The sequence below is a fragment of the Protobothrops mucrosquamatus genome, unplaced genomic scaffold (genome assembly GCF_001527695.2).
Source record: "Protobothrops mucrosquamatus isolate PMUCROS unplaced genomic scaffold, P.Mucros_1.0 scaffold3203, whole genome shotgun sequence".
NCBI lineage: Eukaryota > Metazoa > Chordata > Lepidosauria > Squamata > Viperidae > Protobothrops > Protobothrops mucrosquamatus.
In genome coordinates this window covers 63220-90795 of record NW_015389201.1, presented here as the reverse complement: position 1 = coordinate 90795, position 27576 = coordinate 63220, and the positions used below count along the sequence as shown (strand labels likewise).

The 27576-nt window shown below is 43.8% G+C and overlaps 3 protein-coding genes and 1 non-coding gene across 5 annotated transcripts in view; all 4 read left to right on the top strand.

Annotated features, from left to right (window-relative positions):
* The first annotated feature begins 5 nt into the window (after positions 1-5).
* KCTD21 (potassium channel tetramerization domain containing 21) lies at positions 6-707 on the top strand. Its single transcript, XM_015826622.1, has one exon. The coding sequence runs from the start codon at positions 6-8 to the stop codon at positions 705-707; it is 702 nt and encodes a 233-aa protein (XP_015682108.1).
* Positions 708-9077: 8370 nt separating this feature from the next.
* LOC107297262 (BTB/POZ domain-containing protein KCTD21) lies at positions 9078-9779 on the top strand. The gene has a single exon (XM_015826623.1). The coding sequence runs from the start codon at positions 9078-9080 to the stop codon at positions 9777-9779; it is 702 nt and encodes a 233-aa protein (XP_015682109.1).
* Positions 9780-18130: 8351 nt separating this feature from the next.
* The window catches only part of ALG8 (ALG8 alpha-1,3-glucosyltransferase), a 25208-nt gene continuing 15762 nt past the window's right edge, over positions 18131-27576 (top strand). The window contains exons 1-5 of one of the 2 annotated variants that reach the window (XM_015826625.2): positions 18131-18254; positions 19648-19726; positions 24879-25072; positions 25647-25756; positions 26598-26665. In XM_015826625.2, coding sequence (XP_015682111.1) covers positions 18160-18254; positions 19648-19726; positions 24879-25072; positions 25647-25756; positions 26598-26665 — 546 coding nt within the window. In that variant the 5' untranslated portion in view covers positions 18131-18159. Of the gene's footprint in view, positions 18255-19647; positions 19727-21805; positions 22000-22574; positions 22685-22896; positions 22965-24878; positions 25073-25646; positions 25757-26597; positions 26666-27576 lie in introns of both variants that reach the window. The other variant, XM_015826626.2, reaches the window with a different exon arrangement.
* Positions 20067-20208, top strand: LOC114923380. The gene has a single exon (XR_003810612.1).

Below are 27576 nucleotides of genomic sequence, written 5' to 3'. Positions count from 1 at the left end.
ACTCCATGCTGGGCGCCATGTTCAGCGGGAAGATGCCCACCAAAAGAGACAGCCAAGGCCACTGCTTCATTGACCGAGACGGCAAAGTGTTCCGCTACATCCTCAACTTCTTGAGAACTTCTCACCTCGACCTTCCTGAGGACTTCCAAGAAATGGGCTTGCTTCGACGGGAAGCAGACTTTTACCAGGTCCAACCGCTCATTGAGGCTCTCCAGGAGAAGGAAGTGGAGCTCTCTAAAGCCGAGAAGAACGCGATGCTCAACATCACCTTGGATCAGAGGACACAAACCGTTCATTTCACCGTCCGGGAAGCTCCTCAGATCTACAGCTTGTCCTCTTGTAACATGGAAGTGTTCAGCGCTCACATCTTCAGCACCTCCAGTTTGTTCCTCAAAATTTTGGGTTCCAAACTTTACTACTGTTTCAATGGCAACCTGGCCTCCATCACTAGCTATTTGGAAGACCCCTATCATGTCACTTTGGACTGGGTGGCTAGTGTGGAAGGTCTACCCGAAGAAGAATACACCAGGCAGAACTTAAAGAAGTTGTGGGTTCTGCCCACCAAGAAGCAAATTAACAGTTTCCAGGTCTTTGTGGAGGAAGTGCTGAAGATCGCCATGAGCGATGGCTTTTGCGTGGACTCCTCTCATCCACACACGGCAGATTTTATGAATAATAAGATTATACGACTGATTCGTTACAAATAGGCAGAGCTCCCTCGGCAGACGGCCGTCTATCGTTGCGCCGTTGCGTCGTTGCGTCGTGTTACAAGCTACAGCCTGGAGCTGACTTCGCAAATCATGTTCTGATCCAGACTTGGGTTCTAACTGGAGGTCAGGCTAGTTTTTCACTTAAAAGACTAACCCAGATTTGCTAAATTCTGCAAACAGGAATGTGTTGGATTTTTGTGTGGGAATTACGTAGGCCTCTTGCCCCATAGAAATTGGTGATTCACCTTCAGGAGACATCATGAGGGAAACCCGCTTAGGGGTAGTCCTCAACTTATAACGATTCGCTTAGTGACCGTTCAAAGTTACAACAGCACTGGGGAAAAAAGTGACTTATGGCTGTTTTTCACACTTACGACTGTTGCAGCATCCCCGTGGTCACGTGGTCAAAATTCAGACGCTTGGCAACTGACTCATATTTATGACGGTCGCAGGGTCCCGGGGGTCACGTGATCTCCTTTTGCAACCTTCTGACTAGTAAAGTCAATGAGGAAGCCGGATTCACTTAACAGCCGTGTTTCTAATTTAGCGATTCACTTAACAACTGTAGCAAGAAAGGTCGTAAAATGGAGCGTTAAACAACTGCTTTGCTTAGCAACAGAAATGTTGGGCTCAGATATGGTCGTAAGAATGCTGCCCGTATTCTTGTGTGCCCGTGTTAGGGCCAAGGTTGCATATGAAGCACCTGAATTTTGATTACGTGACCATAGGGATGCCGCAACCGTCGTGAGTGTGAAAAACGGTCACACGTCACTTTTTTCTGTGCCATTATAACTTTGAATGGTCACTAAATGAACTGTTATAAGTCGAGGACAGCCTGTATCGGGCCTGAGTAGATCAGACTCCCGCTGATCGGTTTGAAGGCCAAAATATTGGCTTTGTTGCCCAGCAGCACAACGTCTCCTCATCCCTCCTCAGGTAGCTTCCTCACATTAACAACAAAAAAAGTCACCCCAAAATCCCCCTCAGTCTTTTGTGTTCTTCACTTTTGGCACAAAATATCCCGCCAAAAACCCAGTGATTTTCATTTAAGTTTGGGAAGGCGACTTAAAATCTGCAAAGGTTGTCTGTCTCTTACAGTCCTCAACTTACCACCATTTAGTGACCTTTCAAAGTTACAACGGCACTGAAAAAAATATGGCCAGGGCTCACATTTATGACCGCCACAGCCATCCCCACGGTAACATGATCAAAATTCATGCAATTGACGTGTATTTAGTTGCAGCATCGTATCCTCTCCATTTGTGCTCTTCCCGGTTGGGTTCTGGCAAGCAAAGTCAGTAGGGGAATTTGGATTCGCTTAGTGACCAGGTAATTCACTTAACGACTACGGCCTGGAGGCCGTAAGGGTCTCGATAGGGAGGAACAGACTCAGGCTCAACCCTTCCAAGACCGAGTGGCTGTGGTTACCAGCGCCTCGGCATAGTCAGCTGACTCCATCGCTGACTATAGGGGGCGAAATTTTGGCCCCCTCGGAGAGGGTACGCAATCTGGGGGTCCTCCTGGATTCGCGGCTGACTCTGGAAGACCAGTTGTCGGCCGTGACCAGGGGGGCGTTTTATCAGGTACGCCTGATACACCAGTTGCGGCCTTTTCTGGACCGGGACGCCTTGCGCACAGTCACCCATGCCCTCGTCACCTCCCGCCTGGACTACTGTAATGCTCTCTACATGGGGCTCCCCTTGAGGAGCACCCGGAGGCTTCAACTGGTCCAGAATGCGGCCGCGCGGGCGGTGTTGGGAGGGACTCGTCGCTCCCATGTAACACCGCTGCTGCGCGAGCTGCACTNCGGCTGGCGACCTCCAGGGGGAGGGCCTTCTCGGTGGGAGCCCCCACCCTCTGGAACGAACTACCCCCAGAGATCCGGGTGATCCCGGATCTCCCCTCCTTCCGCCGCGCCCTAAAGACATGGCTCTTCCAACAAGCGGGATTGGCCTAGGGAATTTTAGTGGGGTTTTTTAAGAGAAATTTTAATTATATAGGCCATAGCAAATATTTCTTTTTAATTCGGTTTTAAATTAGGTATTTATTGTAACATTGGTTTTATAAGGCTGTCAGCCGCCCTGAGTCCGGTAAGGAGAAGGGCGGGATATAAATCGAATAAATAAATAAATAAATAAATAAATTTGCTTCGAAACTTAATCACTGCAGTTGTTCGGTGAATCCAAAAAGGTTGTAAAATTGGGCCTCTTACTTATAAACTGCCTTGTTTAGCGACAGAAATTTGGGTAGTCTTAAGTTGAGGACTACCTGACCTGGTTATTGCACTTTACTAGCAAGTAAGCTACTGCCTTGTTTAGCGACAGAAATTTGGGTAGTCTTAAGTTGAGGACTACCTGACCTGGTTATTGCACTTTACTAGCAAGTAAGCTATGGTTAAACACCTGAATACAAAGGTAGGCAACCAACAGGATTTTGGGTTTGTGTGTGTGTGTGTTATTTGCACTCAGTTGTGTAATTTACCAGCCCTCACCAAAACAGATTTCACCTCCATCTTTTCCACAGCAATGTTTCTATCGTTAGTTTAGCTCCCGGAGGTTAAAAATCAAGAGTTCTAAGGAAGTTAAAAATCAGATTCCTGAGGAGAAAAAATGTTCTCCAACATGGCTTCATGTTTGAACTAAGCCATGATCCAGATCCTGGGGAAACATTGCATGTTTCATGGGTGTTTTTAGCTTGCTGGATCAAAGGGCAAGATAGAGATAACCTCACACTAATTCTGAGGCTGTATCCCTGTTGGATTCTGTAACAATATGGAAATAATTTCTATTGTTTAGCTTCTCAACCTCCCATCTAATCAATAGCCTGAAATTCTCAGGTGGTCCTCTATCAAAGTACAGGTCATCCTCGACTTACGACCACAACGGAACCCAAAATTTATGTTGCTAAGTGAGACATTTCTTAAGTGAGTTTTACCCCATTAAAAAAAGCTATTTTATGATCTTTTTTTGCCACAATTGTTAAGTGAATCACTGCAGTTGTTAAATTAGTGACATGGTTGTTGAGTGAATCTGGCTTTTCCCCATGGACTTTGCATGTCAGAAGGTCACAAAAGGGGATCACGTGACCCAAGAACACCGCAACTGTCATAAATACGAGTCAGTTGCCAAGCGTCTGACTTTGGATCACAGGACCAAGAGGACGCTGCAATGGTTCTAAGTGTGAAAAACGGTCATAAGTCACATTTTTCAGTGCCGTTGTAACTTGGAACGGTCTCTAAGCAAACTGTTGCAAGTAGAGGACTGTCTGTACTAACCAAGGTAACCCTGCTAAGTTTTGAGATCAGCAAAGGTCAAGTTGATCAGGGTTTCTCAACCATGCCAACTTGAAGACGGGTGGACTTCAACTCCCAGAATTCCCCAGCCAGCATGGCTGGCTGGTGAATTCTGGGAATTGAAGTCCACCCGTCTTCAACTTGCCAAGTTGACAAACACTGAGTTAAATGATGTTCAGAAGTTCAGAAGACCAACTTTTGAAATCTTTTCTACTAAATCTTTTCACTGTGGTGACCCCACCAACCTATCCTTCCATCAGTTATAGCTGTATTTATTTATGATTGCCAGTGGATTACGGAATGAAATGCGGCACTACCAATGGCAGCAAAACTAAATTATTTTCCAACTAAACGCGTAACATCTTGTAATTTATTCATCCTTAGGGAGGCTGGTCCAGCTATGTTCTTCCTTTTGTTTTGCTTTTCCCTTGCGTGTCGCGTCACGTTGAAGCACTTCAAGCCAACGTTGCAATCCAGGTGTAAGAATTCGCCTTCTCAGTTATTCAACTCATACTTCGTTGGGAAGAATCCAGACCACGCTGGATTTTTATTTTTGTGCCTTCAAGTCAGTTTTGACTCGTGGCGAAAACTGTCCTTGCCGTTTTCTTGGCAAGATTTTTCAGAAATGGTTTGCCATTGCTTCCTTTCTTTGGCTGAGATAGAGTGACTGGCCCAAGGTCACCCAGTTGGCTTTCATGCCTAAGGCAGGACTAAAACTCACCATCTCCTGGTGATTGGTTTAAAGTTATCCAACTGGCTTTCATGCCTAAGACGGGACTAGAACTCACAACCGCCTGTTGATTGGCCCAAAGTTATCTAGTTGGTTTTCGTGCCTGAGATAAGACTAGAACTCACAATCGCCCGTGGATTGACCCAAAGTCACCCAGCTGGCTTTCATGCCTAAAGCGGAACTAGAACTCACAGTCTTCTGATGATTGGCCCAAAGTCACCCAATAAGCTTTCGTTCTTAAGGCAGAACTAAAACTCACCATCTCCTGGTGATTGGTTTAAAGTTATCCAACTGGCTTTCATGCCTAAGGTGGGACTAGAACTCACAATCGCCTGTTGATTGGCCCAAAGTTATCTAGCTGGCTTTCGGGCCTAAGGCAGGACTAGAACTCACAATCACCTGTTGTTTGGCCCAAAATCACCCAGCTGGCTTTCATGCCTAAAGCAGGACTAGAATTCACAGTCTTCTGGTGATTGACCGAAAGTCACCCAATCAGCTTTCAGGCTTAAGGCAGAACTAAAACTCACCATCTCCTGGTGATTGGCCCAGAGTTACACAACCGACTTTTGTCCCTAAAACGAGACTAGAACTCTCTGTCTCCTGGTGATTGGCCCAAAGTCAACCAGCCAGCTTTCATGCCTAACTAGAAATCACTGTCTCCTAGTCTCTAGCCTGATGCCCTTATTGCTACAATAAACAGAATTATTACCCTTGGAAATTTCCTTACGGCTGTAGAATTTCCACATTTTAAGTGGTAATTTTCCAGTACTTAAATATGTTGCATATTTTTAACAAAATAAAGATAAAGAGCCCTTCAAGTTGAGGCCTTCAGGTTGAGCTTGGCTCCTGGAGAGGACATCTATGGAGTTTTCCAGTGTTGTGGAAGTGCCTGATTTCCTTAGAAAGATTTTCTTACTTCCAGGTTTTACCAACAGGTCGTTCTTAACTTCCCAGGGCTTAGTCACTAAGAGAGCTGGATTAATTCTCCAGTTACGACCACAATTGAGCCCGAAATTTCTGTTGTTAAGCGAGACAGATGTTAAGTGAGTTTTGACCCATTTTACAACTTTCCTTGCCACCGTTGTTAAGTGAATCACTGCAGTTTTTAAGTTGTAAAGCGAGACATGTTAAGTGAGTTTTGACCCATTTTACAACTTTCCTTACCACCGTTGTTAAGTGAATTACTGCAGTTGTTGAATTAGTAACATGGTTGTTAAGTGAATCTGGCTTCCCCCATTGACTTTGCTTGTCAGAAGGTCGCAAAAGGGGATCACGTGACCCCTGGACGCTGCAACCGTCATAAGTACATGCCAGTTGCCAAGCCTCTGAATTTTGATCATGTGACCCCGGGGAGGCTGCAACGGTCATAATGTGAAAAATGGTCATAAAACGCTTTTTTAAATGCCATTGTAACTTTGGTCATTAAACAAATGGTTCTTAAGTCGAGGACTACCTGTATTTTTTTTTCAGAAGATGCTAATTTACACAACTATTCCTGAGCAATGGAGCCTTTTGTCTTTCATTCTGTGCCGAAACTTGGGAAATCCCAACACACAAACACCTCAGATAGGTTTAATTTTCCACTGCCCGGAAAATGATGTTGCCTCTGTAACAGCATTCCGAAATTAAATAAAAATGTAATTCAACTTTGTAAGTGGTTGAAGCCTTTTAGCTAACTCTGAAATCTCAGAATCACCAAGTTGAATTGTCACAAGATTTAATCATTACACATGGTTCCAAGAAGTCTTTTTATTACTGGCACCTGAGGAGTGCCTGCTAAAATGCTTTGGTTTAGCAAATGTCTATGGAGGTTCTCCGTCATCCAGGTCCTGGTTGTCCCAAAGGTGCCCACCCCCCAAAATCAAGCTAGGGCTTATTGTTGGTGTAGGCCTTACTTTCGGGGCTACACGGAATAATCAAAATAAAGTTAAACATTAAAAGCGGAATGATTTGGGATTAACACGTTTTAAATGCTTGATAAAAATACAGAATTGGAGGCTTTGCTAACCTCTGAGGGCAAGATGTTCCACAATGCAGGGGCAGAGGCGAAGAAGGCCCTCTTCTCAGACCCTGCCAGTCAAAATTGTTTGACTGACAGGGTCCGCAGCATGCCTTCCCTGCCTGAACGAGTGGAATGGGCTGATGTGATGGGGCGAAGCCGGGTCCGTAGTTAGCCTGGCCCTATGCTATGTAGGGTTTTAAGGAATGAAGGAGAAACTTCCTGACAGTGAGTACAATTGACCAGTGGAACAAAAGTTGCTCCCAGAAATCGTGGGCGCTCCATCACTGGAGCTCTTTAAGAAGAGGCTAGACAGTCACCTGTCTGAGATGGTATAGGTTCTGCTTGAGCAGGGGGATAGACTAGAAGACCTCCAAGGTCCCTTCCAGCTCTATTCTATCCTATCCTATCCTATCCTATCCTATCCTATTCCATTCCATTCCATTTTCTATTCTATTCTTTCCTGTTATTCTATTCTATTCTATTCTATTCTATTCTATTCTATTCTATTCTATTCTATTCTATTCTATTCTATATCGTGGGTGCTCCATCACTGGAGCTCTTTAAGAAGAGGCTAGACAGTCACCTGTCTGTGATGGTATAGGTTCTCCTGCTTGAGCAGGGGGATAGACTAGAAGACCTCCAAGGTCCCTTCCAGCTCTATCCTATCCTATCCTATTCCATTCCATTCCATTTTCTATTCTATTCTTTCCTGTTATTCTATTCTATTCTATTCTATTCTATTCTATTCTATTCTATTCTATTCTATTCTATATCGTGGGCGCTCCATCACTGGAGCTCTTTAAGAAGAGGCTAGACAGTCACCTGTCTGAGATGGTATAGGTTCTCCTGCTTGAGCAGGGGGGTGGACTAGAAGACCTCCAAGGTCCCTTCCAGCTCTATTCTATTCTAAAGCGCCTTCTTTCCACCTCCCTCACATTTCTCTGCCTCTGCACAGCTGGAGAGCTTGCCCCACCCACCACTGCACAGATGCCCTCGCTTGCTTCCCAAACCATTTCTTTTCTAGCCTTCTTTCTCCATCACTTCCTCCGCCGTCGTGTGCAATCCCGCAAACTACCTTCAGATTGACACCTCCCTCTATGTCTCTGAACAATGCTAGAAATAAGCTAATAAAAAAGGTGATTTTTTTTCAAATGCCTAATTTTTGGCTAGGCAGGCGCATTTTCAAACCAAACACTAGATGGCAGACTGCTACTATTTTTATTTTTCTAAGCCTGCCTTATGATTGGTATTTTGTCAGATTTCCATTCAAAATGTTAAAAAATATAAGAAAGGTAGCCGTAGCCCAGGGGTAGGCAACCTCGGCTCTTTTATGACTCATGGACTTCAACTCCCAGAATTCCTGAGCCAGCATAGCTGACTCAGGAATTCTGGGAGTTGAAGTCCATGAGTCATAAAAGAGCCGAGGTTGCCTACCCCTGCCGTAGCCCAATCAATAACATCTTTATTGCAAATGCAATTCGATAGAGATACTCCATTCCAGCAATTCAGGGTGATGTTTTCTTCACCAGTTTTGCTCAACTTGACCACTTTTAAGACGTGTGGACTTCAACTCCCAGAATTCCTCAGCCAGCCAACGCTGAGCAATTAAATTCCACTGATTTAAGGAATTTATTTTATATTGAGTAATGTAGCTTACTTTTGAGCAGCGATAAGATGCTGCAACTAAATATGCAACAAGACTGCAGTCTTATGTATATTTATTATATTAAGATCATTGAATCCGTGCGGCTGTTTATTCCTACTAAATAACCTTCAACTTGCAATAATTATCTCCGTCTAGAACAGGGATAGGCAATCTTGGCTCTTTTGACTCGTGGACTTCAACTCCCAGAATTCCTGAGCCAGCATGGGGGAACTATGGCCCCTTCATGACTTGTGGACTTCAACTCCCAGAATTCCTGAGTCAACATGGGGGAACTATGGCCCCTTTATGACTCGTGGACTTCAACTCCCAGAATTCCTGAGCCAGCATGGGGGAACTATGGCCCCTTCATGACTTGTGGACTTCAACTCCCAGAATTCCTGAGTCAACATGGGGGAACTATGGCCCCTTTATGACTTGTGGACTTCAACTCCCAGAATTCCTGAGCCAGCCATGCTGAGGGGAAAGGGAGAAGTTTCCAAGCTGAGCCATGCTGACTCAGGAATTCTGGGAGTTGAAGTCCACGAGTCACAAAAGAGCCAAGGTTGCCTAGCCCTGGTCTAGAACAAATAAGCCACTGCGCAGGCTCAAAGGTTTGACTTGTCAGCGCCTGCGCAGATGCTCAGACATCAAGCTCCATTTAAAAAAAAAAAATAGCGGGAGCCAAACGGTCANACTCCATGCTGGGCGCCATGTTCAGCGGGAAGATGCCCACCAAAAGAGACAGCCAAGGCCACTGCTTCATTGACCGAGACGGCAAAGTGTTCCGCTACATCCTCAACTTCTTGAGAACTTCTCACCTCGACCTTCCTGAGGACTTCCAAGAAATGGGCTTGCTTCGACGGGAAGCAGACTTTTACCAGGTCCAACCGCTTATTGAGGCTCTCCAGGAGAAGGAAGTGGAGCTCTCTAAAGCCGAGAAGAACGCGATGCTCAACATCACCTTGGATCAGAGGACACAAACCGTTCATTTCACCGTCCGGGAAGCTCCTCAGATCTACAGTTTGTCCTCTTGTAACATGGAAGTGTTCAGCGCTCACATCTTCAGCACCTCCAGTTTGTTCCTCAAAATTTTGGGTTCCAAACTTTACTACTGTTTCAATGGCAACCTGGCCTCCATCACTAGCTACTTGGAAGACCCCTATCATGTCACCTTGGACTGGGTGGCTAGTGTGGAAGGTCTACCCGAAGAAGAATACACCAGGCAGAACTTAAAGAAGTTGTGGGTCCTGCCCACCAAGAAGCAAATTAACAGTTTCCAGGTCTTTGTGGAGGAAGTGCTGAAGATCGCCATGAGCGATGGCTTTTGCGTGGACTCCTCTCATCCACACACGGCAGATTTTATGAATAATAAGATTATACGGCTGATTCGTTACAAATAGGCAGAGCTCCCTCGGCAGACGGCCGTCTATCGTCGCGACGCTGCGTCGTTGCGTCGTGTCACAAGCTACAGCCTGGAGCTGACTTTGCAAATCATGTTCTAATCCAGACCTGGGTTCTAACTGGAGGTCAGGCTAGTTTTTCACTTAAAAGACTAACCCAGATTTGCTAAATTTGCTAAATTCTGCAAACAGGAATGTGTTGGATTTTTGTGTGGGAATTACGTAGGCCTCTTGCCCCATAGAAATTGGTGATTCACCTTCAGGAGACATCATGAGGGAAACCTGCTGAGGGGTAGTCCTCAACTTATAACGATTCGCTTAGTGACCGTTCAAAGTTACAACAGCACTGGGGGAAAAAGTGACTTATGGCTGTTTTTCACACTTACGACTGTTGCAGCATCCCCGTGGTCACGTGATCAAAATTCAGACGCTTGGCAACTGACTCGTATTTATGACGGTCGCAGTGTCCCGGGGGTCACGTGATCTCCTTTTGCAACCTTCTGACTAGTAAAGTCAATGAGGAAGCTGGATTCACTTAACAGCCGTGTTTCTAATTTAGCGATTCACTTAACAACTGTAGCAAGAAAGGTCGTAAAATGGAGCGTTAAACAACTGCTTTGCTTAGCAACAGAAATGTTGGGCTCAGATATGGTCATAAGAATGCTGCCCGTATTCTTGTGTGCCCGTGTTAGGGCCAAGGTTGCATATGAAGCACCTGAATTTTGATTACGTGACCATAGGGATGCCGCAACCGTCGTGTGAAAAACGGTCACACGTCACTTTTTTCAGTGCCATTATAACTTTGAATGGTCACTAAATGAACTGTTATAAGTCGAGGACAGCCTATATCGGGCCTGAGTAGATCAGACTCCCGCTGATCGGTTTGAAGGCCAAAATATTGGCTTTGTTGCCCAGCAACACAATGTCTCCTCATCCCTCCTCAGGTAGCTTCCTCACATTAACAACAAAAAAAGTCACCCCAAAATCCCCCTCAGTCTTTTGTGTTCTTCACTTTTGGCACAAAATATCCCGCCAAAAAACCCTGTGATTTTCATTTAAGTTTGGGAAGGCTACTTAAAATCTGCAAAGGTTAGAGGTAGTCCTCAACTTACCACCATTTAGTGACCTTTCAAAGTTACAACGGCGCTGAAAAAAATGTGGCCAGGGCTCATATTTATGACCGCCACAGCCATCCCCACGGTAACATGATCAAAATTCATGCAATTGACGTGTATTTAGTTGCAGCATCGTATCCTCTCCATTTGTGCTCTTCCCGGTTGGGTTCTGGCAAGCAAAGTCAGTAGGGGAATTTGGATTCGCTTAGTGACCAGGTAATTCACTTAACGACTGCAGTAATTTGCTTCGAAACTGAATCGCTGCAGTTGTTCAGTGAATCCAAAAAGGTCATAAAATTGGGCCTCTTACTTATAAACTGCCTTGTTTAGTGACAGAAATTTGGGTAGTCTTAAGTTGACGACTACCTGACCTGGTTATTGCACTTTACTAGCAAATAAGCTATGGTTAAACACCTGAATACAAAGGTAGGCAACCAACAGGTTGTTGGGTTTTTGTGTGTCTGTGTGTGTTATTTACACTCAGTTGTGTAATTTACCTGCCAACCCCAAAACAGATTTCACCTCCATTTTTCCACAGCAATGTTTCTATCATTGGTTTAGCTCCCGGAGGTTAAAAATCAGATTCTGGTAGCCACTGAGGAGAAAAAATGTTCTCCAACATGGCTTCATGTTTGAACTAAGCCATGATCCAGATCCTGGGGAAACATTGCATGTTTCATGGGTGTTTTTAGCTTGCTGGATCAAAGGGCAAGATAGAGATAACCTCACACTAATTCTGAGGCTGTATCCCTGTTGGATTCAGTAACAATATGGAAATAATTTCCATTGTTTAGCTTCTCAACCTCCCATCTAATCAATAGCCTGAAATTCTCAGGTGGTCCTCTATCAAAGTAAAGGTCATCCTCGACTTACGACCACAACAGAACCCAAAATTTCTGTTGCTAAGTGAGACATTTCTTAAGTGAGATTTACCCCATAAAAAGCCATTTAATAACCTTTTTTGCCACGATTATTAAGTGAATCACTGCAGTTGTTAAATTAGTGACACGGTTGTTGAGTGAATCTGGCTTTTCCCCATGGACTTTGTTTGTCAGAAGGTCGCAAAAGGGGATCAAGCGACCCCAGGACACCGCAACTGTCATAAATACGAGTCAGTTGCCAAGCGTCTGACTTTGGATCACAGGACCAAGAGGACACTGCAATGGTTCTAAGTGTGAAAAACGGTCATAAGTCACATTTTTCAGTGCCGTTGTAACTTGGAACGGTCTCTAAACAAACTGTTGCAAGTAGAGGACTGTCTGTACTAACCAAGGTAGCCCTGCTAAGTGTTGAGATCAGCAAAGGTCAAGTCGATCAGGGTTTCTCAACCATGCCAACTTGAAGATGGGTGGACTTCAACTCCCAGAATTCCCCAGCCAGCATGGCTGGCTGGTGAATTCTGGGAATTGAAGTCCACCCGTCTTCAACTTGCCAAGTTGACAAACACTGAGTTAAATGATGTTCAGAAGTTCAGAAGACCAACTTTTGAAATCTTTTCTACTAAATCTTTTCACTGTGGTGACCCCACCAACCTATCCTTCCATCAGTTATAGCTGTATTTATTTATGATTGCCAGTGGATTACGGAATGAAATGCGGCACTACCAATGGCAGCAAAACTAAATGATTTTCCAACTAAACACGTAGCATCTTGTAATTTATTCATCCTTATGGAGGCTGGTCCAGCTATGTTCTTCCTTTTGTTTTGCTTTTCCCTTGCGTGTCGCGTCACGTTGAAGCACTTCAAGCCAACGTGGCAATCCAGGTGTAAGAATTCGCCTTCTCAGTTATTCAACTCATACTTCGTTGGGAAGAATCCAGACCACGCTGGATTTTTATTTTTGTGCCTTCAAGTCAGTTTTGACTCGTGGCGAAAACTGTCCTTGCCGTTTTCTTGGCAAGATTTTTCAGAAATGGTTTGCCATTGCTTCCTTTCTTTGGCTGAGATAGAGTGACTGGCCCAAGGTCACCCAGTTGGCTTTCATGCCTAAGGCAGGACTAGAACTCACCATCTCCTGGTGATTGGTTTAAAGTTATCCAACTGGCTTTCATGCCTAAGGCGGGACTAGAACTCACAATCGCCTGTTGATTGGCCCAAAGTTATCTAGCTGGTTTTCGTGCCTGAGATAAGACTAGAACTCACAATCGCCCGTGGATTGACCCAAAGTCGCCCAGCTGGCTTTCATGCCTAAAGCGGAACTAGAACTCACAGTCTTCTGATGATTGGCCCAAAGTCACCCAATCAGCTTTCGTTCTTAAGGCAGAACTAAAACTCACCATCTCCTGGTGATTGGTTTAAAGTTATCCAACTGGCTTTCATGCCTAAGGCGGGACTAGAATTCACAGTCGCCTGTTGATTGGTCCAAAGTTATCTAGCTGGCTTTCGGGCCTAAGGCAGGACTAGAACTCACAATCACCTGTTGTTTGGCCCAAAATCACCCAGCTGGCTTTCATGCCTAAAGCAGGACTAGAATTCACAGTCTTCTGGTGATTGACCGAAAGTCACCCAATCAGCTTTCAGGCTTAAGGCAGAACTAACTCTCACCATCTCCTGGTGATTGGCCCAGAGTTACACAACCGGCTTTTGTCCCTAAAACGAGACTAGAACTCACTGTCTCCTGGTGATTGGCCCAAAGTAAACCAGCCAGCTTTCATGCCTAACTAGAACTCACTGTCTCCCAGTTTCTAGCCTGATGCCCTTATTGCTATAATAAACAGAATTATTACCCCTGGAAATTTCCTTACGGCTGTAGAATTTCCACATTTTAAGTGGTGATTTTCCAGTACTTAAATATGTTGCATATTTTTAACAAAATAAAGGTAAAGAGGCCTTCAAGTTGAGGCCTTCAGGTTGAGCTTGGCTCCTGGAGAGGACATCTATGGAGTTTTCCAGGGTTGTGGAAGTGCCTGATTTCCTTAGAAAGATTTTCTTACTTCCAGGTTTTACCAACAGGTCGTTCTTAACTTCCCAGGGTTTAGCTACTAAGAGAGTTGGATTAATTCTTACAAGTAATTCTCCAGTTACGACCACAATTGAGCCCAAAATTTCTGTTGTTAAGTGAGACAGATATTAAATGAGTTTTGACCCATTTTACAACTTTCCTTGCCACCGTTGTTAAGTGAATCACTGCAGTTTTTAAGTTGTTAAGCGAGACATGTTAAGTGAGTTTTGACCCATTTTACAACTTTCCTTGCCACCGTTGTTAAGTGAATCACTGCAGTTGTTGAATTAGTAACATGGTTGTTAAGTGAATCTGGCTTCCCCCATTGACTTTGCTTGTCAGAAGGTCGCAAAAGGGGATCACGTGACCCCTGGACGCTGCAACCGTCATAAGTACATGCCAGTTGCCAAGCCTCTGAATTTTGATCATGTGACCCCGGGGAGGCTGCAACGGTCATAATGTGAAAAATGGTCATAAAACGCTTTTTTAAATGCCATTGTAACTTTGGTCATTAAACAAATGGTTCTTAAGTCAAGGACTACCTGTATTTTTTTTTCAGAATATGCTAATTTACACAACTATTCCTGAGGCTCCAAGAGCAATGGAGCCTTTTGTCTTTCATTCTGTGCCGAAACTTGGGAAATCCCAACACACAAACACCTCAGATAGGTTTAATTTTCCACTGCCCGGCAAATAATGTTGCCTCTGTAACAGCATTCCGAAATTAAATAAAAATGTAATTCAACTTTGTAAGTGGTTGAAGCCTTTTAGCTAACTCTGAAATCTCAGAATCACCAAGTTGAATTATCACAAGATTTAATCATTACACATGGTTCCAAGAAGTCTTTTTATTACTGGCACCTGTGGAGTGCCTGCTAAAATGCTTTGGTTTAGCAAATGTCTATGGAGGTTCTCCATCATCCAGGTCCTGGTTGTCCCAAAGGTGCCCACCCCCCAAAATCAAGCTAGGGCTTATTGTTGGTGTAGGCCTTACTTTCGGGGATACACGGAATAATCAAAATAAAGTTAAACATTAAAAGCGGAATGATTTAGGATTAACACGTTTTAAATGCTTGATAAAATTACAGAATTGGAGGCTTTGCTAACCTCTGAGGGCAAGATGTTCCACAATGCAGGGGCAGGGGCAAACAAGGCCCTCTTCCCAGACCCTGCCAGTCAAAGATTTTGACTGACGGGGTCCGCAGCATGCCTTCCCTGCCTGAACGAGTGGGACGGGCTGATGTGATGGGGCGAAGCCGGTTCTGTAGGTAGCCTGACCCTATGCTATGTAGGCTTTTAAGGAATGAAGGAGAAACTTCCTGACAGTGAGGACAATTGACCAGTGGAACAGAAGTTGCCTCCAGAAATCGTGGGCACTCCATCACTGGAGCTCTTTAAGAAGAAGCTAGACATTCACCTGTCTGAGATGGTATAGCTTCTGCTTGAGCAGGGGGATGGACTAGACCAGGGCTTTTCAACCAGTGGTACGGGAACCACCTGTGGTACATTGGCACCTGGCAGGTGGTACGCGACCATCCTAGAAAAGTGGTAGCGGGGGAGGGGAATGAGCTGAACCGGTGGCAGCACCGCACAAGCCTGAGTGAGAGATGGCTGGAGCTGCAGGGCTGTCAGGGCTCAGTGGAAGCACCAGGATCAGCACCAGGCTCCAACTGGAGCTCGGCGCTGATTCTGGTGCTTCTGCTGAGCCCAGAAGAAGCGCCGATCAGCTGGAATGTTGCAGCCTCTCCAGGGTCTTGTGATTTATATTCAGATACTTGGCAACTGATTCATATTTATGACGGTCACAGTGTCCCGGTCATGTGAAGTGACCAAAACCTGCTGCAACTACCCAGCAGATTGGGGGGGGGAATAAAAACCAAACACCCCCCACCCCACGCCCGCTGCCAATCCTCAACAGAAATGCTCACAACAATGAAAACCTCGGACAGGAGGAAGAGTGCCGCTGGGCAGGCAGGTGTCTTGCTCGGCTGTGGCTTGGGGGGCACTTTTTTCAGTACCATTGTAACTTCGAACAGTCACTAAGCAAACTGTTGTAAGTCGAGGACTACCTGTACTTTATCACTTTTTCCCTCTTTTTGGGGGGCGGGTCATCAAGTTTTTGACATCTTGCTAGGTGACTGGTGGTACTCAGATGTTGCCATATCCTAAAAGTGATACAATGGGTGAAAAGGTTGAAAAGCCCTGGACTAGAAGACCTCCAAGGTCCCTTCCAGCTCTATTCTATTCTATTCCATTCCATTCTATTTTCTATTCTATTCTTTCCTGTTATTCTATTTTATTCTATTCTATTTTATTCTATATCATGGGTGCTCCATTACTGGAGCTCTTTAAGAAGAGGCTAGACAGTCACCTGTCTGAGATGGTGTAGGTTCTCCTGCTTGAGCAGGGGGATGGACTAGAAGATCTCCAAGGTCCCTTCCAGCTCTATTCTATTCTAAAGCGCCTTCTCACCACCTCCCTCACATTTCTCTGCCTCTGCACAGCTGGAGAGCTTGCTTCCCAAACCATTTCTTTTCTAGCCTTCTTTCTCCATCACTTCCTCCGCCGTCATGTGCAATCCCGCAAACTACCTTCAGATTGACACCTCCCTCTATGAACAATGCTAGAAATAAGCTAATAAAAAGGTGGGTGTTTTTTTTTCAAATGCCTGATTTTTGGCTAGGCAGGCGCATTTTCAAACCAAACACTAGATGGCAGACTGCTACCATTTTTATTTTTCTAATCCTGCTTTAAGATTGGTAATTTGTCAGATTTCCATTCAAAATGTTTAAAAATATAAGAAACTAGGTAGCCCAATCAATAACATTGCAAATGCAATTCGATAGAGATACTCCATTCCAGCAATTCAGGGTGATGTTTTCTTCATCAGTTTTGCTCAACTTGACCACTTTTAAGACGTGTGGACTTCAACTCCCAGAATTCCTCAGCCAGCCAACGCTGAGCAATTAAATCCCATTGATTTAAGGAATTTATTTTATATTGAGTAATGTAGCTCACTTTTGAGCAGCGATAAGATGCTGCGACTAAAGTGTTCCAATATCTCAGGGGCTGCCATAAAGAAGAGGGAGTCAAGCTATTCTTCAAAGCGTCTGAAGGCAGGACAAGAAGGAACGGATGGAAACTAATCAAGGAGAGAAGCAACCTAGAACAGTGGTTCTCAACCTTTTTAATGCCGCGACCCCAACCGGTCGTAAGTCGAGGACTAAACCGGTCATAAGTCGAGGACTAAGCCGGTCGTAAGTCGAGGACTAAACCGGTCGTACGTCAAGGACTACCCAACCGGTCGCAAGTCGAGGACTTTCCCTGCCCGGGAGCACTGCGCATGCGTGGTTCTGCCCCCTGCGCCGGCCGAGGCGTAGCTGGCAAGCGGCAGAGACGGAGCAGGCTAGCCACCAGCTGGCCCAGCCCAAGGGAGGTAAGGCACCCGCCGGAAAAGGGGGAAAAAATGGTGGACAAAAAAAATGGTGGACAAAAAAAACGGCGGACAGCCTTGCTTGGCGACCCGCATGAAATGGTCGATCGACCCCAAATGGGGTCCCGACCCACAGGTTGAGAACCACTGACCTAGAACTAAGGAGAAACTTCCTGACAGTGAGGACAATTAACCAGTGGAACAACCTGCCTCCAGAAGCTGTGAATGCTCCAACATTGGAAGTTTTTAAGAAGAGATTGGACAGCCATTTATCCGAAATGGTATAGGGTTTCTTGCCTGAGCAGGGGGTTGGACTAGATGACCTTCAAGGTCCCTTCCAACTTTACTATTATTATTAATATTATTAATATTATTAATATTATTAATATTATTAATATTATTAATATTATTAATATTATTATTATTATTAAATATGCAACAAGACTGCAGTTTTATGTATATTTACTACATCAAGATCATTGAATTCATGCGGCCGTTTATTTAGACTAAATAACCTCCAACTTGCAATAATTATCTCCGTCTAGAACAGACATAAGCAACCTTGGCTCTTTTGACTCGTGGACTTCAACTCCCAGAATTCCTGAGCCAGCCATGCTGAGGGGAAAGAGAATTTCCAAGCTGAGCCATGCTGACTCAGGAATTCTGGGAGTTGAAGTCCACGAGTCACAAAAGAGCCAAGGTTGCCTAGCCCTGGTCTAGAACAAATAAGCCACTGCGCAGGCTCAAAGGTTTGACTTGTCAGCGCCTGCGCAGATGCTCAGACATCAAGCTCCATTTAAAAAAAAAAAATAGCGGGAGCCAAACGGTCAGTGTTTGGAGCATGCGCAGTGGTGCCCTTCCGTCCCGCCTGCGGGAAAAGAGCGGGCTGTTATGGCGGCGCGCCGAGCTTGGTGCGGAGGAAGGGGCTCCTTTCTGGCTTTGGCCTTCGGCGTGACATTTCTGAAAATGCTCCTCATTCCGACATAGTAAGAGATCCGGATTCGTTATTTGTCTTTCGGCTGATTAAAAAGGCGCGCGGAGGCGGTGGGGGGAGGCGGAAGGTTCAATCGCCGCCATTGTAGATTCGGCTGTTCCCAGGGAGTTTCCCCCCCCGCCCTCCGCTGATAGTGCCCTTTCTGTGGCTGTTCCCGTGGCTGTCCTCCTCCCTCCGTGCTCTTCTTTGCTACCCTTCCAAGCTCCGCTGATCTATAGTCGGTGCGAGCCATGGTGGCTGGGGATGATGGAGGTTGTAGTGTTAACACTTCAAGGGGGAGTTGGAAAACAGGCAGTCCTCGGACTTACCACCACAACGGAGCCCAACATTTTTTGTTGCTAAGTGAAACATTGGTTTAAGTGAGTTTTGCCCCGTTTTACGACGTTTCGTGCCACGGTTGCTAAGCGAATCACTGCAGTTAAGTTAGCAACACCGTCGCTAAGTGAATCTGGCTCCCCCCATTGACTTTGTCAGAAGGTCGCAAAAGGGGATCACGTGACCCCGGGAGGCTGCAACCGTCATAAGTACGAGTCAGTTTCACCTGCAAAGGTCGTAAGTGTGAAAGAGGGTCCTAAGTCCCTTTTTTCCAGGGCCGTTGTAACTTTGAACGGTCACTAAATAAACTGTTGTAACTCGAGGGCTAAGCTGTATTACAAAATACAGTAGTGGCCAAAATTGTGGAAACCTTTTGGGAAAAGTGTATTTTTTGAGGTTTGATGGCTAATAACACCACCTCTTTTTCCATAAATGGAAAGATAATTTAATCAAGAATGTAATGCAACACAGTTTGTTCAATTATCTGGACTGCATTCTATGAAAGGTTAAAGCCAAATAACCAGAAAAATGAAGCACAACTTGCTTAGGTTGATCTCAGGTAGCTTTCCTTCCTCTGATGGTAGCCAATGAGCACGAGTGTTTAGAGAGCCAATCGGGCATCATCTTGTTTTGGCAATGAGCCAATCAGATCACAGTAGGATCCAGTTATTGATGTCATGTATTGAAGCCGAGAGGAGGACATTTGTCAGTGTGTTATTTGATCGCTATCCACTTGGTTGGGTTTTTTTGTGTTCTTTAATTTAGTGAGCTTGTAAAACGTCATAAAATTAAAGTCATGGTGCATAGAGTTGACTGGTGGCCCAGAAAGCGATGTAAAATACGTATTATTAAGTGAACAAGGCTACAGTTATAAAGACATTAGAAAAAAACTGGGTGGAAACTTAACCAAAGGTGGCATTTCTACTGTACACTTTTCCCAAAAGGTTTCCACAGTTTTGGCCACTCCTGTAGTTAACCTGACTAGTCTTTGTTTTATTGCTCAATAAAGTGGAAAACAAACTGGATGTGGAGAAACCTCTCTCTGGATACTAATGGTTAACTCCTTGTAGTCATTCCACAGATTTTGAAGTGCACAGGAATTGGCTTGCCATTACTCACAGCCTACCAGCCTCTCGGTGGTATTACGAGGTGAGTATCTTATCCTTTCATTGCATGAAATGTCCTTGGTTTGTAGAGCAGTGACTTGGCTTGGCTTGTCAGAAAGTCACAAAACCGTCATAAATACGAGTCAAGTTGCCAAGCGTCCGAATATTGACCGTGAGGATGCTGCAGTGGCTGTTAAGTGTGAAAAACTGTCATGAGACACTTTTTTCAGTGCCGCTGTATCTTCGGTCACTAAACAGACGGTTGTAAATTGAGGACTAGCTGTCTTTTCCTCCAAAATGGGGTGCTATTAGGAACTGTGCTCATGATACGGTTTCTGAATCTATCGAGAGAGATTGTTTAATTAGAAAGTTTGCTTGTTGTCGCCGGAAGCTGAACAAACCTCCCAAGCAGGCAATTGCAGTCTCTTTTGCCTGTCCTGTCAGCCTTCCTAGATTAAAAAAAAGTGAAGGTCTCTGACTGGTTTAGCCCAGCCAACTGATCCAGATCGTTCCCCTTTGCACAAACGAGAATAGCAACGACAGGCCGGCTTGCAATGGTTTGGGTAAGTCCCACTTTTAAACAGATTCCGGGCAATTCTTCCAATTCCTTGAATTCTGGGATTATTTTTTTTTAAAGGGAGTTTGCTAACTAATGTCATTTTAAAAGCTTCTTTGCTTTTTTGCAGCCTTTCCCCCCCCTTTTTTTTTTTTTAGATTGTTATCTTTTATTGTTGTAATCAATCATTGCGACTGAGAGCCGTTTTGGTCTAGTGCAGTGTTTCTCAACCTTGACAATTTTAAGGCATGTGGACTTCAACTCCCAGAATTCCACAGCCAGCAATGCTGGCTGTGGAATTCTGGGAGTTGAAGTCCACATGCCTTAAAATTGTCAAGGTTGAGAAACACTGGTCTAGTGGTTAAGGCATCAGGTTAGGAAACGGGAGTCTGGGAGTTCTAGGCCCACTTTAGGCGTGAAAGCTGGTTGGGTGACTTGAGCCAATCACCAGGAGATTGTGAGTTCTAGTTCTGCCTTAGGCATGAAAGCCGGTTGGGTGATTTTGGGCCAATCACCAGGAGACGGTGAGTTCTAGTTCCGCCTTAGGCATGAAAGTTGGCTGGCTGGCTTTGGGCCAATCACCAGGAGACTGTAAGTTCTAGTCCCGCCTTAGGCATGAACACTGGCTGGGTGACTTTGAGCCAATCACCAGAAGACTATGAGTTCTAGTCCCGCCTTAAGCATGAAAAATAAACTGAGTGACTTTGGGCCAATCACCAGGAGACAGTTCTAGTCCCGCCTTAGGCATGAACACTGACTGGGTGATTTTGGGCCAATCACCAGAAGACAATGAGTTTTAGTCCCACCTTAGGCATGAAAAACTGAGTGACTTTGGGCCAATCACCAAGAGACTGTCAGTTCTAGTCCCGCCTTAGGCATGAACACTGACTGGGTGATTTTGGGCCAATCACCAGAAGACTATGAGTTCTAGTCCCACTTTAGGCATGAAAAACTGAGTGACTGGGCCAATCACCAAGAGACTGTCAGTTCTAGTCCCGCCTTAGGCATGAACACTGACTGGGTGATTTTGGGCCAATCACCAGAAGACTATGAGTTCTAGTCCTGCCTTAGGCATGAAAAACAAACTGAGTGACTCTGGGCCAATGACCAAGAGACCGTGAGTTCGAGTCCCGCTTTACGCGTGAAACATTGGCTGGGTGACTTTGGGTCAATCACCAAGAGACTATGAGTTCTAGTCCCACCTTAGGCATGAAAGCCAGTTGGGTAACTCTGGGCCAATCGCCAGAAGACTATGAGTTCCATTCCCGCCTTAGGCATGAGAAACAGACTGAGTGACTTTGGGCCAATCGCCAAGAGACTTGTCAGTTCTAGTCCCACCTTAGGCACGAAAGCCAGTTGGGTGACTTTGGGCCAGTCACTCTCACAGGGTTGTCATTGTGGGGAAAGCAAGAGGAGGAAGAAATATTCGGTATCGTCGCTGCCTTCAGTTGCCGGACTCTAGGATTTTGTGACCTGGAGAGGATAACTAAAGTTTGAAATGTACCATCGACAGACGCCCTCTTCCTGTAGATTCTTATTGCTTATTGTTTTGTTTCTTAATTTCAGGCAACGTCTGAGTGGACCTTGGATTACCCTCCTTTTTTTGCCTGGTTCGAGCGTATGCTTTCCTACGCTGCCGTCTACTTTGACAAAGAGATGCTGTCCGTTCAGAACCTCAACCATTCCAGCCAAATGACCGTTCTTTTCCAAAGGCTCTCGGTGATCGCTACGGACACGCTCTACATCTATGCTGTGTACCAGTAGGTGGTTGTGTCTTTATTTGAGGGGGCCTAGGCCTGGAGGAAAGGGGATGAGAGAGCACTGATGGTGACTATCCTGGTCTTTACCTGATATTTCCCAAAATACGGGTCGTCCTCGACTTACGAACATAATTGAGCCCAAAGTTTCCGTTGCTAAGTTGTTAGGTGAATTTTGCCCCATTTTACCATTTTTCTTGCCCCGATTATTAAGTGAATCGTTAAGTTAGGAAGACGGTCATTAAACGAATCTGGCTTTCCCCCCCTTGACTTTGCTTGTCAGAAAGTCGCAAAAGGGGATCACATGCAACTGTCATAAGTACATGCCAGTTGCCAGGCATCTGAATTTTGATCAAGTGACCCTGGGAATGCTGCAATGGCCGTAAGTGTAAAACAAAGGTCATGTCACTTTTTTCACTATTGTAACCTTGAACAGTGGCTAAACAAATGGTCGTAAATTGAGGACTATCTGTAATTGGGAAGATGGAAGGAACGTAGGTATTTTTGCTCGATAAACTGTACCTGTCCCGTAAGAGGCATGCATGCGAGATTTGTGGGTCTTGATTTTCTTGTTCCAGATGCTGCAATTGTGTGAGTGGGAAGCAAGGTGGAAAAGACCCATTGGAAAGCCCGCCGTTTGTTCTTTCTGTCCTTCTGCTGTGGAATTTTGGTCTCTTAATTGTAGATCGTATCCTTGCCTTCTGGTTGCTTCTGAAGTGACTGATGCATTAACCAAATATCCCAGGAGGGGCAAGAAACAACTTTGGTGTACGTTTTGATCGTTTGAATCTATTAGGGTTTGATTTTTTAGAACAAGGCAGAATTGTATTTAAATTGGAAAAGCCTCATGGCTTAGAGTAATTTTTCTAAAGCAGATGGACTTCCTTAAATCAATCTCAGATATTCACTTTCAATACAACGGTTTCCTGTTCGGATTCCTGCTGCTTTCTATTGCACGATTATTCCAGGTAGTGTATAGTCCTTCCCTCCACTCTCCCTCTCTCACCCCTCCCTTTCTTTACACATACGTACATACATATAATATACATATAATATACATATAATATACATATAGAGATTAGATAGATAGATAGATACATAGATACATAGATAGATACATAGATAGATAGATAGATAGATAGATAGATAGATAGATAGATAGATAGATAGATAGATAGATAGATAGATAGATGGATAGAGCTGAAGAAGCTTCTTGGACGAGAAGCGAAACGTCTTCAAAGAAAACAGATATATAGAGATAAGAGACAGACAGACAGACAGATAGATAGATAGATAGATAGATAAAATAGTTTTGAAGATACGAGTCTCGGGTATATTCATATTCAAAAACTAAAACACAGATCACCGAGACCAAGGAATTTATTTAAAAACTTAGCTTTCGTCAGCAGCGAAACCTGATTCTCAATCCTGGCTAGAACTCTGACGATGTCAGCAGTCGCTGACGAAAACTAAGTTTTTAAATAAATTCCTTGGTCTTGGTGATCTGTGTTTTAGTTTTTGAATAGATATAGATATACATATAGATATACATATAGATATACATATGGATAGATGGATGGATAGATAGATAAAATAGTTTTGAAGATACGAGTCTCGGGTATATTCATATTCAAAAACTAAAACACAGATCACTAAGACCAAGGAATTTATTGAAAAATTAGCTTTCGTCAGCAGCGAAACCTGATTCTCAATCCTGGCTAGAACTCTGACGATGTCAGCAGTCGCTGACAAAAACTAAGTTTTTAAATAAATTCCTTGGTCTTGGTGATCTGTGTTTTAGTTTTTGAATAGATAGATAGATAGATAGATAGATAGATAGATAGATAGATAGATAGATAGATAGATAGATAGATAGATAGATAGATAGATACGAGAGATACGAGAGATACGAGAGATACGAGAGATACGAGAGATCTATATATATATCTATATATATGGATATAGATAGATGTATAGCATACATACATTATATATGCACACATACACATATATACACATACATACTCTTTTACTTCTTCCTCTTCCTATTGTCTCCACAACAACCACCCTGTGAGGTGGGCTGGGTTGAGAGAGAAAGGAAGTGGCCTAAGGCAGGACTAGAACTTACCGTCTCCTAGTNTCCCCTCCCCCCTCCCTCCCCCCCCCCAACTTCCCAGAGCCAATCACAGGGTTAACAATACAATAACCATACTCTGTCTAACATTAATCACTATTAGATTAACAAATCTATAACATCCTTTAACTCTCTTTTAAACAGACATATTAAACACAATAATTGTAACATCTTATTGCTAATTATAGATAAAAAATAAACTACATTAACACTCTATAGTTTACTCAAAAAAACAAATGAAACTTTTTAGTTCCATATTTACTCTCAATATCATCTATCCATCTTCTCCAAACCAAAATATATCTTTCTTGTGAATAATCCTTCACATAGGCAAAAATCTTAGCCATTTCTGCTGAATTTGAAACTTTGAATACCCAATCTTCTATAGTGGGCAAACGTTCCGTTTTCCAACATTGAGCTACTAGTAACCTTGCAGCAGTTATCAAATTCAACATCAAATCCATTTCTTTTTTATCCAGATCTTCCATAATACCCAGCAAAAATATCTGCGGCTTAAACTTTTATCTTTTTCTTCAAAATATTTTGAATATTCCACCATATCTTTATCCAGAATGCTTTTACCCCCCTGCATGTCCACCACATATGGAAATAAGTTGCGTCTAAGTTTCCACATCTCCAACACTTGGGTTGTAGATTAGGATACATGCAGGACAATTTTTGAGGATCCAAATGCCACCTCCTCTTCCTGTAGATTCTTATTGCTTATTGTTTTGTTTTTTAATTTCAGGCAACTTCTGAGTGGACCTTGGATTACCCTCCTTTTTTTGCCTGGTTCGAGCGTATGCTTTCCTACGCTGCCGTCTACTTTGACAAAGAGATGCTGTCCGTTCAGAACCTCAACCATTCCAGCCAAATGACCGTTCTTTTCCAAAGGCTCTCGGTGATCGCTACGGACACGCTCTACATCTATGCTGTGTACCAGTAGGTGGTTGTGTCTTTATTGGAGGGGGCCTAGGCCTGGAGGAAAGGGGATGAGAGAGCACTGATGGTGACTATCCTGGTCTTTACCTGATATTTCCCAAAATACAGGTCGTCCTCGACTTACGAACATAATTGAGCCCAAAGTTTCCGTTGCTAAGTTGTTAGGTGAATTTTGCCCCATTTTACCATTTTTCTTGCCCCGATTATTAAGTGAATCGTTAAGTTAGGAAGACGGTCATTAAACGAATCTGGCTTCCCCCCTTGACTTTGCTTGTCAGAAGGTCGCAAAACGGGATCACATGCAACTGTCATAAGTACATGCCAGTTGCCAGGCATCTGAATTTTGATCAAGTGACCCTGGGAATGCTGCAATGGCCGTAAGTGTAAAACAAAGGTCATGTCACTTTTTTCACTATCGTAACCTTGGAACAGTGGCTAAAGAAATGGTCGTAAATTGAGGACTATGTGTAATTGGGAAGATGGAAGGAACGTAGGTATTTTTGCTCAATAAACCATACCTGTCCCGTAAGAGGCATGCATGCGAGATTTGTGGGTCTTGATTTTCTTGTTCCAGATGCTGCAATTGTGTGAGCGGGAAGCAAGGTGGAAAAGACCCACTGGAAAGCCCGCCGTTTGTTCTTTCTGTCCTTCTGCTGTGGAATTTTGGTCTCTTAATTGTAGATCGTATCCTTGCCTTCGAGTAGCTTCTGAAGATATAAGGTTGCTGGAATTGGGTATGTCTAGTTTAACGAAGAGAAGGATTATGGGTGACATGATAGCAGTGTTGCAATATCTCAGGGGCTGCCCCAAAGAAGAGGCAGTCAAGCTGTTCTCCAAAGCACCTGAAGGCAGGACGAGAAGCAACGGATGGAAACTAACCAAAGAGAGAAGCAACCTAGAACTAAGGAGAAACTTCCTGACAGTTAGAACAATTAACCAGTGGAACAACCTGCCTCCAGAAGCGGTGAATGCTCCAACACTGGATGTTTTTAAGAAGAGACTGGACAGCCACTTGTCTGAAATGGTATAGGGTCTCCTGCTTGAGCAGGGGGTTGGACTAGATGACCTCCAAGGTCCCTTCCAACTCTGTTATTCTGTTATTTGTCTTTCTGCTAAAGGAGGACGCTGTGAAAACCTCAAGGAATACCCTCTCACCCCATAGGGCAGGTTTGGGGTGTAAGTCCCAGTACTTTAGGCCAGGTGCAAAAAGAATTTGAAAAGAAATAATAGCAATAACTTTCTGTAAAGTCACCAGGAAGCCAAATAGGATAGGTTTCCTACCTGATCAGGGGGTTGGACTAGATGACCTCCAAGGTCCCTTCCAACTTTATTATTATTCTTGATACTGATGCATTAACCAAATATCCCAGGAGGGGCGAGAAACAACTTTGGTGTACGTTTTGATGGATTGAATCTATTAGGGTTTGATTTTTTAGAACTAGGCAGAATTGTATTTAAATTGGAAAAGCCTCTTGGCTTAGAGTAATTTTTCTAAAGCAGATGGACTTCCTTAAATCAATCTCAGATATTCACTTTCAATACAATGGTTTCCTGTTCGGATTCCTGCTGCTTTCTATTGCACGATTATTCCAGGTAGTGTATAGTCCTTCCCTCCACTCTCCCTCTCTCACCCCTCCCTTTCTTTACACATACGTACATACATATAATATACATATAATATACATAGATAGATAGATAGATAGATAGATAGATAGATAGATAGATAGATAGATAGATAGATGTGGATAGATGGATAGAGCTGAAGAAGCTTCTTGGACGAGAAGCGAAACGTCTTCAAAGAAAACATATATAGAGATAAGAGATAGACAGACAGACAGACAGATAGATAGATAGATAGATAAAATAGTTTTGAAGATACGAGTCTCGGGTATATTCATATTCAAAAACTAAAACACAGATCACCGAGACCAAGGAATTTATTTAAAAACTTAGCTTTCGTCAGCAGCGAAACCTGATTCTCAATCCTGGCTAGAACTCTGACGATGTCAGCAGTCGCTGACAAAAACTAAGTTTTTAAATAAATTCCTTGGTCTTGGTGATCTGTGTTTTAGTTTTTGAATAGATAGAGATAGATATACATATAGGTATACATATAGATATACATATGGATGGATAGATAGATAAAATAGTTTTGAAGATACGAGTCTCGGGTATATTCATATTCAAAAACTAAAACACAGATCACTGAGACCAAGGAATTTATTGAAAAATTAGCTTTCGTCAGCAGCGAAACATAGATAGATAGATAGATAGATAGATAGATAGATCTATATATCTATATATCTATATATCTATATATATGGATATAGATAGATGTATAGCATACATACATTATATATGCACACATACACATATATACACATACATACTCTTTTACTTCTTCCTCTTCCTATTGTCTCCACAACAACCACCCTGTGAGGTGGGCTGGGTTGAGAGAGAAAGGAAGTGGCCTAAGGCAGGACTAGAACTTACCGTCTCCTAGT

What these genes read in the sequence shown, in the direction of transcription:
- KCTD21 (XM_015826622.1), top strand. Translation starts at nt 6, where the DNA reads ATGCTGGGCGCCATGTTCAGCGGGAAGATGCCCACCAAAAGAGACAGC.
- LOC107297262 (XM_015826623.1), top strand. Translation starts at nt 9,078, where the DNA reads ATGCTGGGCGCCATGTTCAGCGGGAAGATGCCCACCAAAAGAGACAGC.